This window comes from Somniosus microcephalus, chromosome 2, assembly GCF_052327205.1.
Source record: "Somniosus microcephalus isolate GS21.2 chromosome 2, FLI_Smic_1.0, whole genome shotgun sequence".
Lineage (NCBI taxonomy): Eukaryota > Metazoa > Chordata > Chondrichthyes > Squaliformes > Somniosidae > Somniosus > Somniosus microcephalus.
The window spans coordinates 149,412,568-149,425,382 of record NC_140988.1 but is presented as its reverse complement, the minus strand read 5'-3'; the positions used below and the strand labels follow the sequence as shown (position 1 = coordinate 149,425,382).

The 12,815-nt window shown below is 39.3% G+C and overlaps 1 protein-coding gene across 3 annotated transcripts in view; it reads right to left on the bottom strand.

Annotated features, from left to right (window-relative positions):
* The window catches only part of cds1 (CDP-diacylglycerol synthase (phosphatidate cytidylyltransferase) 1), a 159,587-nt gene that overhangs the window by 71,097 nt on the left and 75,675 nt on the right, over nucleotides 1-12,815 (bottom strand). For all 3 annotated transcript variants that reach the window (XM_085963471.1, XM_085963461.1, XM_085963479.1), the window contains one exon: nucleotides 2,535-2,674. In XM_085963471.1, the coding sequence (XP_085819597.1) occupies nucleotides 2,535-2,674 (140 nt within the window). The remainder of the gene's footprint in view (nucleotides 1-2,534; nucleotides 2,675-12,815) is intronic.

Genomic DNA, 12,815 nt, shown 5'->3' with positions numbered 1-12,815 from the left:
AAATGAAAATGCTCATCAGGGGCTTGGTGCTTTCTCTATGGGGAAGGAGGTAGGATAGAGGAAAAGAAACAAACTGTAAAGTGAAAAGGAGTCACCCGGGTCTGCTTTCACACACCAACTCCAAAGCACCACTGGAAGCTGCTCACCCATCTGCCCAGTTGTGCAGGGCACCAGTTTCAGATAAGTACTGGCAGATGCACAGGTGCAGATTATTTTTCTGTCCACAATACAAGGAGACCAAAGGAAATGCAAGTGGAGAAATCATTTAACACTTGTAAAATTAGCAGATTACATTGAAAGATTCTGAGGTGCACTTTTGAGTCCTGAATTGAATACTGGAGTTCAGAGAAACGTTATAAACCCATTAAGTTTCAGTCTCAGAATTTAGGACAATCACTTACTACCTTCAAATTAAACTGCATCTCGCCAATCACTATCTGATGTTCATTTTTTATACAGTTTTCCATAAGAGGTGTTTAAGTATTTTGAAGTGTTGAATTTTAAAATAAAACCTCATTAAAAAAATATAAAATAAAAACAATCTAATGGAATAGCCAATAATGATAAACAAACAAGAGAAAAACTGATCCCAAATAAACTGAGATGGGTTGGTATTCTGGAAGGAAGAAATCAAATTGGCGGAAGGCTCCCTGTCATCCTCATGATCTTGTGAATCTATACTGTTTGCAAGCGATACTCTGCCGCATTTACTCCAATATCTGCCCTCTGGAAAATGTACATGCTGTATAATTACTTTAGCGATTGTGTTCCAGAGTTTTAAATGCTTTCTGTATTACAACTAATGTACATTATATCAGAGTTTTATAGAGGGTTAATGTAAACTGCAACTCAAAATGTTGACACCTCAGTGTTGAAATTCAAACAAACTTTCCAATCACAATGCATGTGCACACTAGCTCCAATACAAATGAAAAGTGTGGCTCAGATTTATTTATAACCCCATTTATCAGATTACTAAATTTCAGACTACTAATGTATAATACTGAACATTTAAATGCATTAACTTGATATACAGCTGTCATGCACACACATTAGAGGTTTGGAGGTTAGATGAACTTCAATTTCTGTTGATTGGTTTTACTCGAGATTGAACTTACTCAAGGCTGAATTGGTCCAGAAATAAGCAAACATAAAGCCTGAAATATTAGTTCATAGACAGTGCCAATTATGCACTCCTAATTCCAGATCAGATATGCTGGTGACAACTACTTTCTTTAGCAAGAACTTTTTATTCCTGCATATTGTTACGAGCAATAAGCTTGTTTCAGGGGTCACATCTTCAAACCATATATATATGCTTTGCAAAAGTCTTGGCAAAACAGCTAAGCTACCAGGAATTGGAGAGGTATCCTGTCCCAAAATACAAACCTATGATTTTCTTTAAATCTAATGAAAGACAGTTGCAAAATCATAATTACTAATCTGTCATCTGTTTTCAGTAACCAGTTTTCACCTTCCAAAATCTTTAGAATGGTCAAATAGCAAGTGGCGATGCAAGACTTTTACTGCTCATCTGGACTATATTTCATTTTTCACAAAATAGTAATGTAAAAATTAAAGAACACCATAATTAAAATATTCTGAGCATGTAGGAATATGCTATTCATCCAACACAGGAGGAGGTTCATCATTCCTGGAGAGAGGGGTTAGGAGTTTAAATACAGTTGTTGCAGCATGGAATACTTTGTGATAGACCACTGCATCTTTTAAGGGATAAATGGATAACTATTTGAAGGAGGGGGAAGATACAGAGATTGGTGTTGGGGTGGGGGTGGTGGAAGACAGCACAGTGGAATTAGTTCTGCACTGCTGTAGCAAAGATCCATGACAGACACAATAGGCCTCGTGGCCTCCTTCTGTGCTGTAAATATCTATGGTTCTATGAATAATTAATTATTTTCAAAAGACCAAAAATCCTGACCAATTTTCCCTTCTTTAACCCAGGGATCTCCTGTTGCCATTGCTGCAAAGACCAGCTAACTAGGCATAAAACCTAGTTAATTCCTGATCTGTATGGCTGAACTACTCCAAGGATAAACTCTTGATTGGAGGGGAAAGGAGCAAAGTCCATGGCAGAATGATCTTTAAAAAAATAAGTTTGCAGACCTCGAGTTTTGATAAAGGCTACACACTCAAGAAATCATAACCTGTCTTTTCTCTTTATATATGCTGATTGACCTGCCGTGTATTCAAACATTCTCTGATTTATTGCAGACCACTACTGACATAGTCCAATATTAATATAAATCAAAATAAAAGACTCAGAATTGCTAAACAATGTCTGTGTACTTATCCATACTTTGCCTTCAGTACACACTGCTGCAAGTGGAAACTGAATAATCCAATATGCTTGCTTTTATCTAAGATAAATGAATGGTGACAACTGTAGGAAGTAGTTTACCCAAGTCTTGCTTCACAAGGAACAAATTCAGATTTATTGCTTGCAGTAAAAAGATCTGAAGTAATTCAAAGACCTACAACACTTTATGAATATATACTAAACTTATACTCACCTGCTAGGTACATAGCAAAAGAGATGAAGCGATGATAACGGACTAGGAACTGAAGTGGCACTTCCCTTCGCACCAGACCACCAAAGTAATCAGCAACTGTTTCTCCATAAAAGAAATAATTTACACACAGAAGAATGTACCTACCAGAAAGAATTTCAATTAGGCAATAAATTTACAAAAATGCGATTATCTAAAAATCAAAATGATGTTTGGTTATTTTGTTAGGCAATATTTTCAACTTGAATTTTCTATAATTTCATGCATTAATGTGTGTAAAAATTAAGCTGCATGTATTGTTTGGCTTCTATCAGATTCACAGTGATTTGTATTTTGGGCTGAAAACCGCAATCTCAAGTAAAGTGGAATAATCAGGATGTGTGGATAGGGCTAGATGAGGATACACACTTTGGGAAACACGTAACAGGATGAGGTAATAAATGCGAAATAATAATGATGAGAAGAAATTAGATAGCCATGAACAAAGCTTTAGAAGACAACTACACAATGACAACTTGTTTAGAAGTGCACAGTACCAGAGCTTTTCATAGGAATTGTCCAATGAAATCACAAATGATTCACCAATTTGTTCAAGATCAGAGCTCCAGAGGTGCATAACAGTCAAGATGGCGGCCGAGACGGTCCGGTGTTTGAGACTGTGACAGCACTATGCTTTGATGTCAGTAATGCTCATACTAGTATATGCGCAAAAATTGTGTTAATTTTCAGCTATGACACTGTACTACTATAACCTCAGCACTTCATTGTGCCATACACATATTCTTGCTGTTTTCCTTAGATTGCTGCATTTTCAGCTTTTGTTACCGATATACCACATTTTTATGGTTTGTATATTCTCAACTAACCTTTTTTCAATTATCACATACTACCATCACTGTTACCTACTTGAACTTTAAACATTTATTCAGACATTTTGTGAAGCTTTTCTGATTTATTATTTAATGAGGTATTTTGTAATGTAATTGAACGGAGTGCTTAAAATTAATCTATTTATTTCGCATATAATAGCAGTTGAATTTCAGTGCGGCACACCCACAATCCTGCACCATCATAGATGCCTGTTGTGGATGACACATAAAACCAAGGCCCCTGTATGCCTACTTAGGTGGACTTAAAGATCCCATGGCACTATTCAAAGAGGAGCAGGAGTTCTCCCGCTATCCTGGCCAACATTTATCTGGTCATTTATCTCACTGCTGTTTGTGGACCTGTGTGTGTGCAAATTGGCTGCAGTAGTTGCATACATTACAACTTTAACTAAACTTTCAATATTTATTTTCCTAAATTTTCTTTTACCATCACAAGATGATGTTTAAAGATATGCTAGTTGATCTCCTATAGCACTGCTCCATCAAAACTGTGTGTGTTTCTCCTTGCAACAGCACCTCTGCTCATCTCCCACTCTTTCTGTATGCGTCTCATTTTATTTTGCGCTCTAAGGTTCTCACATGGTCTGATGGTCACTGTACCTTTGTATTATCTCTTTCTACATGTTGCTCTCTCTCTCTCTCTCTCTACACCTCTATGTGACTCTCTCTTTCTGTACATGCTACTCTCAGTTATGGGACAAGACAGGGAATAGGAGACAGAAGGAAGCAAGAAGTCTGGGAGGAAGTGCAAGGTCAGGATGTACCTTTGGATTGTTTTTCTTTTATGGCTCACTGGTTTTAGAGCAATGACCCTGAGCTGTTCGGTACTAGTACATTCAGTTGCTACTACAACACATGCAGACAAGAGAGAGAAACTGGGGGCCCTAGAGTTTTGGATATTAAAGCCAAGAGGCAGCAGAGATGCCCAGGATCTGCATACAGTGGGGAGGCTGGCCAAGGAACAGTGAGCTGGGCACTCACATCCAACTGGTCCTTGGCTGACACATGCTTATCGTGCATTTCCCCATCATTCATTGTCAAACATGATCTGGTAATATCGCACGTGCAAAGTAGTACAATTGATATTCCACTCAGAATCAGAAATAAAAAACTTAAACAAAGTAACATGATATGAAAAATTATTGAAAAGAAAAATCTTAATGGGCCAGAATTTACCGTAAAAATAGTGGTGAGGTTAACGGTGCACACCGTTATTTATGCGCAGATAAACACACAGATCCAGAAGTTGACATCCAAGAAGCGGCACTCCTCTGTAAGCTGCATGAAAACGGCATCTTGCTGTCTGGCTCCCCATTTAAATATATTGAACAGCATGAAGATCATGTACTTACGTCGTAAACTCGCCACAGAAAGTTAGGACTTGTCCATTTCAGTCTAAGTACCCTTTTTAATGGCGAGATGAGTCTTAATTACTGCCAAACAACCTCTCTGGCACTGAAAATTAACTTTTACAAGTATTGAGGCTCATTCCTTCAGATTTTAATTGTTGTAGGAGATTAAATAAAATCTAATTTTTTTGGAACAATTTTTGTCTCTTTTATCTCTCCTCTTAATCCAATCTTTCTCTCTCTTGATTTTGCTTTCTGTACCTGATTGGACATTGAATTCACTATTCTAACTTACACTTTCTGGTTCAGACTCTGCTGTGCATCAACAGTACTTCAATCTGATTGGTTAAGGAGACACACAGTTGCTTTCCCTGTTCACACAGGTCCCAGATGCCCTGTAGAGGATGCTGCGCGGTTTGGATCGCTAACTTACAGCAGCTTGCCGTGCAAAAGGTCGTAGAAATTAAATGAGCAAAGGCAAGTTTAACAAACGGCAGGTGCCATTCTTTCATCGGCTACAGTAAATTCTGGCCCAATAAGTCTGATACTTTGTGGGTAACACTGGCATGCATGTCTCGCACTGCCAGCAGAAACCCTGTAATAATTTGCCAGACTTGCAAAGACTGGCCACCAGGAAGATGCATTTTTACCGGGTCTTCTCAGTCACTAGCCTTAGCAAATTCAGCAATTTTAGTCTAGCATTTCCTACTGGCTACACAAGACCTGTGCAACAAAGCTGGAAGCCCTAGCATCCCACTAAACTCAATATAAAAGCAGTATAAGTCAGATGTTTATTAAGGATATTTTATGGACCCAGACATCTTTAAAAACCTGGAATGGTGGTTGAATCCATAACCTACTGACTGAGGCAACAGTGCTCCACCTGAGTTACGCAAAAGTGATACCAATTAAGCCGACTGACAAACCTCAAGATGAAGGTATGATAGGTCAGTCTACCAGGAAACAATAGGCCAGGACTGGTAACTATCAATAGTCAAATGAGTTCAAATAGTGTCTCCGTTTTGAATAGTATCACATCCTTAGCATGTCATTTTTAGTACTCAAGTCCCTGGGGTGGGACTTGAAACCACAGCCTTCTGACTCCGAGGAGAGTGTGCTACCCACTGAGCCACAGCTGACACTGAAGGAGGTATTAAGTACTTTAAACCAAGGGACAACAGTAAATAAATAAATAATTGCACCAGATGTCATAGTCAACACAGAGAGGAGTGGCAGAACACGAGGAAATGAAGCCAATTCTATAGATAAGCATCTAGATATCGGTTTGTGTGTTTAGTATCTTTCATGGTTAGTGTTAAGCTTGAATTAGTAAGGATTTAATACTAGTGCAAGTCAAAGGAAAACGAGCTAAGTGATTAAATTCTAACTGCATTTAAAGACGCTAATAACTGATAAATAGCTAAGTAATTAATCACAATAACTAATTTAACAAGCTAAATCCAACTTTTTAATAAATCTACGCCTCAAGTGACCAATTAGTTCAAGAAATAAACTGCAGATAATTAATTAACTAACTTATTTATTTGTTAGTTAAGACATGGCAGTGCAGGCAGTGTGTCAGGATTGTAGTATGTGGGAGTTTGTGGACAATGAAACTGTTCCAGACTGCCACATCTTCAAGAAATGTCTCTGATCAAGGCACAATTTAAACTGTTAGTGCAGCAATGTATGTAGTATTCAAAACAAAATGGATGACCTGGAGCCAATCATTTGTAGAGAGGATCTGGAGAGGACAGGATTGGCAACTAAATATTGCCGAATATAACACATTTAGGAAAGGGGGGGGGGGGGGTGGGGAGATGGAATAGCTGTACTCATTACAGATAACATAATGGCAGTGGAAAAGGATGAAACTAGCAGCAAGATAGATACAGGATCCATCGCCCTAATAGGGGTATACTATAGACCACTAAATAGTGGAAGGGAATTGGGGGAAGAAATAATGTAGGCAAATCTGTGAGGTGAGTAGCAGGCATAGAATAATAATCATGGGAGATTTCAACTATCCTCAAATAAAATGGCAAAAAGAAGCAAAAAGGTAATCGAGTTTTTACAATGTATACAGGACTCCTTTCCCACGCTGTACACAAGCAATCCAACAAGAAAAATATCACTGCTGGATCTTGAAATGGGTAATGAAACAGAACAGATAGGAGAAGTAAGAGTAGGAGAGCATCTTAGTAGCAGTGATCATAACATAGTATGGTTCAAGATTAGGATTGAGAGTGACATAAGTAGGACAAAGGCTAAGGTAATAGATTGGAAAAGAGCAAATTATGAGGAAATGAAGGTGGAACTAAAAACGGTAAACTCGGAGAAAATCTTGAAAAACAAAGACAGAAAAACAGTAGGCAAGCTTTAAAAGGGTAATCAATAGAGCTCAAGAGAAATATATTCTCCTAAAGGACAGAAACAAGCAAGCTAATTACAGTGCACTGTGGATGAATAAATAACTAAATGGAAAAGTGATTCTAAATAAAAAGACATACAAAGAAGTATTTAGATATTAAGAGGATAAAATGGAATACAAGGAACTTAGGAGAGAAGCTAAAATAAAAATCAGGGAAGCAAAGAGAAATTACAAAATCAAAGGAAACTTTGTGCTATCCGGCACCCACGGGACCGAACTGCTGCCGTTGCCTAAAAAGTGCCGTACTCTCCAGAGTTAATGTTGAGAGATACGGATATTCTTATCTCCGTATTTGACAACAAACACTGTTGCTTAGCAACAGCTTCTAAACACTCGGGTGTGGCCCTAAAGCTCTGTAGCTGAAGCTGTTGCTATAGCTACAGACCTTGCACAGCTTGACTGTTCAAACAAAGCAAAAAAAAACCAAAAAGAATTAAAAACGGCTGCTGATTTTTGCCGGTGGCTCCAGATTGCCGGATAGCTCACCTCCAGATAGCACCAAGTTTCCTGTATCAAGGAATATAAAAAGAAATCAAGTGTTCTTCAGATACATAAATATCAAAAGGAAAATTAAAAGTAGGAATAGGTCCACTAAAGGATGAGCAAGATAAACTCTAGGTAATGACAGAAGTATTTGCAAGATAAGGGAGTGAAGGGTTATGGGGAGCAGGCAGGGAAGTGGCTTTGAGCCCAAGATCAGCCATGATCTTATTGAATGGCGGAGCAGGCTCGAAGGGCCAAGTGGCCTATTCCTGCTCCTATTTCTTATGTTCTTATTGAACTACTTCATAGGATTACATAGGATATAGAGCACAGAAACAGGCCATTCGGCCCAACCAGTCCATGACAGTTTATGCTCCACGCAAGCCTCTCATCTAACTATCAGCATAACCCTCTATTTCCTTCTCCCTCATATGCTTATCTAGCCTCCCCTTAAATGCATCTATACTATTCGCTTCAACCACTCCCTGTAGTAGCAAGCTTCACATTCTCACCACTCTCTGGGTAAAGAAGTTCCTTCTGAATTCCCTATTTGATTTCTTATATTGATGGCCTCTAATTTTGCTCTTCCCCACAAGTGCAAACACTCTCTCTGTGTCTACTCTATCAAAACCTTTCATAATTTTAAAGACCTCTATTAGGTCACCCCTCAGCCTTCTCCTTTCAAGAAAAAGAGAAAGCCAGCCTGTTCATCCTTTCCTGATAAGTATAACCTTGTATTTCTGGCATCATCCTTATAAATCTTTTTTGCACCCTCTCCAGTGCCTCTATATCCTTTTTATAATATGGCGACCAGAATTGTACACAGTACTCCAAGTGTGGTCTAACCAAGGTTCGATACAAATTTAGCATAACTTCTCTATTTTTCAATTCAATCACTCAGGAAATAAACCCTAGTGCTTGGTTTGCTTTTTTATGGCCTTGTTAACCGGTGTCGCTACTTTCAGTGATTTATGTATTTGTACTCCTGATCCCTTTGCTCTTCTACCCCACTTAGATTTGTATTTCCCAAGTCATATGTGACCTCCCTATTTTTCTTACCAAAATGTAATACCTCACATTTATGTGTTGAATTTCAATTGTCAATTATTCAAGTTTATTAATGTCTTTTTGTAATTTGTTGCAGTACTCCTCAGTATTGACCATCCCCCCAAATTTGGTGTCAGCTGCAAATTTAGAAATTGTGTTTTTGATTCCAAAGTCTAAATCGTTGATATAAATTGTGAACAACAGTGGTCCCAGCACTGATCCTTGTGGAACACCACATCCCACCTTCTGCCACTCAGAATTGCTACCCTTTATCCCTAACTCTCTGATTTCTGTCTTAAAGCCAGCTAGTTATCTATTCTGCTACTTGTTCCCCGACTCCACATGCTCTGACCTTATTCATTAGTTTATTGTGTGGTGCCTTATTGAAGGCCTTTTGAAAATCTAGATAAATTACATCTACTGCATTACCCTTGTCTACGCTCTCTGTTACCTGTTCAAAAAATTCTATGAGGTTGTTCAAGCAAGACTTTCTCTTTTGAAATCCATGCTGTCTATTCATTATTATATATTTTTGGTTTCTAGATGTTCTATTTTCTCCATCAGTAGGGATTTCATTATTTTTTCGACCACTGATGTTCAGCTGACTGGTCTATAGTTCGCTGGACATGTTCTATCTCTCTTAAATATAGGTATGTTAGCTATCCGGCAGTCCTCTGGCACTACACCTTGTTCGAATGAATTATTAAATATGTGTAGTAATACCTCTGCTATCTCTTCTAGATTCTTTTAAAATGCGCGGATGTAATTCGTCTGGACCAGTGGTTTTTATCCTGAGTTTGATTAGTTTATTTAATATTTCTCCTCTTTATTTTAAATGCAGTTATCTCATTTCTAATATCACCCGTTGTCATGTCCACCTGTTCTGCCTCAATTTTTACTGAAGAGTATAACAAAATAATCACTCCACTAGAGGATGAGCTTAAAAAGATTAATACAGTTGCGGTAGAAAGGGAGAAAATAATTGAAAAACTAGCAAAACTAATAGAGTACAAGACCCCAGGTCCAGATTGTAAGCACCTACACATACTCAAGGAAACTAGGGAGGCGACAGCAAGGCACGAAAGAGGGGATAGTGCCAGAGGTCTGGCAGCAATGCACCCTGTAAGTTGCACGGCTGCGCGGCGCTCCAGGGATCCCGCGCAGCCAGTTTGCCAGCTTTTCAATAGGAAAACCACGCATGCACAGTATTTTGAATGGGCCTCGCAGCCCGAAAAAAATTACAGGGAACATTGACTGGCAGACAGCTAATGTTGTCCCTATATACAAAAGGGAGATGGAACAAAACCTGGGAACTATAGACTAAGTCATCTTAATGTCAGTGATAGAGAAGATACTGAAATCCATACTAAAAGAACTGATAGAAAAGCATCTAGAGAGACAGAAAATATAATTTTAAAAAATGGAGCATGGATTCCAAATGGCTAAGTCATGCTTAACTCACCGGATAGAATTCTTTGAAGAGGCAAGAGTAGACAAGGGTAATGCAGTAGATGTCACAGCAGATTTTCAATAGGCATTTGATAAAGGTACCACACGGTAGGCTCATGACAAAGGTTAGGGCATGTGGCGACAGGGGACATATAGCTGAATGGAGAGCAAATTGGCTAACAAAAAAGAAAGCTAAGAGTAGGAGTTAAGGGTAGTTATTCAGATTGGAGTAAGGTAGAAAGCGGTGTTCCACAAGGATCAGTGCTGGGACCACTGTTATTCAGAATTTATAACATTGGCCCAGAAATTCGGGTCGGGGGCTTCCTGCGGGTGCAAGCCCCCGACCTGCACTTACCTAGCCCGCTGAGCTGTGGGCCCGCGGGGAATTCCGATCCGGGGCCTGGTCCAGCTGCCGGCGTGCAGTGCTTGCATATCCCAGGGGCGCAGTTAGTTCGATGCGTCCCCTGGGATCACATGGGCCATGGGGAGCCAATCGGAGCAGGGAATGCTCCATTCATAAGTCTGACAGGAAGTGCTGTCAAGACTTATAAATACTACGGCCCCAAAATAGCACTAAATCTTCAAATAAATTTTACAAAAACATCACATTTTTTAAATAAACTATAAATTAGATGAAATAACTATTTTAAACAATAATTTAAATTTTTGAAATTTTTTTTTATTTTCTAACGGGGCTAAAAATAAACTTACCTTGCTTTAAAGTATTTAAAAATAATAAACTTGTGGAAAAAATGTTTTAATTTTAATTAATTCACCACTTACCTTGTAAAAAGCAGGACTTACGCCTGCTTTTCACATTTCTAAATTCTGCAGGCTTACGTTCCAGGGAAAACCTGTAAAAAAGACCGAAGTTCGATGCGCACGCGCAGCCTCCCCCGCGCACGCGTTCGACCTCTGAACCCCTTCATTCAGAGGAACAGAAGTGCCAGTTTCCCACGCATGCGCAGTGCATGCAGGAAACCAGCACTTCCATTGGGCCTACGGGTGAGCGCCCCGTGCGTATTCACCCGTGGAGACCCGAATTTCACAGAATCACAGAAACCCCACAGTGCAGACAGAGGCCATTTCGGCCCATCGAGCCTGCACCGACACATATCCTACCCGATCCCCGTAACCCCTACACCAACACATATCCCACCCTATCCCCGTAACCCCACATATTTAATCCCCCTAACACTAAGGGTCAATTTTTTTTATCATAGCCAATCAACCTAACCCGCACATCTTTGGACTGTGGGAGGAAACCGGAGCACCCGGAGGAAACCCACGCAAACACGGGGAGAATGTGCAAACTCCACAGAGACAGTCACCCGAGGCCGGATTCGAACCCGGGTCCCTGGCGCTGTGAGGCAACAGTGCTAACCACTATGCCACCATGCTGCCCGAATTTCTGGGCCATTAATGATTTGAACTTAGGAACAAGTAACAGAATATCAGAATTTGCAGATTATACCAATCTGGGGGCTATAGCAAACACTGAGGAAGAATGCAATAGGACAAAGGCGGCATTAGAAAACTTGCAGATGAACTTAACATAGGTAAATGTGAGGTGATGCACTTTGGTAAGAAAAATAGAAACATAACCTACACCTTATAAAATAAGAAACTGAATGGGATATAAGAGCAAAGTGATGATAGGGATACAGGTGAACAAATCATTAAAAGCAGCATCTCAGGTCAGCAAAGCAATTCAAAATGCTAACAAAGCACTGGGATTTATTTCTAGAGGTATAGAATTCAAAAGTACTGAAGTTATGTTAAACTTGTACAGGACCCTGGTCAGGCTGCACTCAAGTACTGTGCATACTATAAAAAGGACATAGAAACACTGGAGAGAAAGTGTAGAAAAGATTTACAAGGATTGTTCTGGACTTATGGACTTTTTACATGCAGATAGCACCCTCTGGTGGTGGTTATTGTGTTAGCAGTGTTTGTATACAGCAGAGGTCAGTTGACCTTTCTTCCTGTTTGACTCCGGAAGTAGTTTTCCCAGAAAGAACCTGGCAGAGTAATGGAGAATTCCATGAGGGATTCGCAATCCAGTGTAATCTGATCTCATATGTTAGGCCAGACGCAATATCTGTGAGTATCTTTATTTGTTAGCATGATAGCAACTTTGTCAGTGTAGTATGTGTCAGTGTCGTATTTGACAATACTTTTGTTTATAAAAGGTTAATATTTGGTAGTTACAGAAGTTAGTCCAAATGTTAGTTAGTTATACAATTAGTCTATTCTACTGTTGTAAATATGTTTATATCTTATGTAATATCTAATGTATAGTACTCAGTTTTATGTACAAAACATACTGTGTCTTTGTTTACAGTTTCACAAATTTGTTCAAAGCTTCAAAACAGCAAACCGGCTCCACGAGGAATTATTTGAATAAGTGTTTAACTTGCTGGATAACTAGATAGGAGCACGTCTAGCGAGGCCAGTACAAGGATGGTACCAGAACTGAGAGATTACCGCTATTGGGAAAAAATGAACAAGTTAGGGCTTTTTTCTTTTAGAAAAGAGAAGACTTGGAGGAGTCCTGATAGAGGTCTTTAAAATTATCCTGGGCTAACAGGGTAGATGTTGAGCGAATGTTTCCACTTGTGGGAGAATCCAAAAC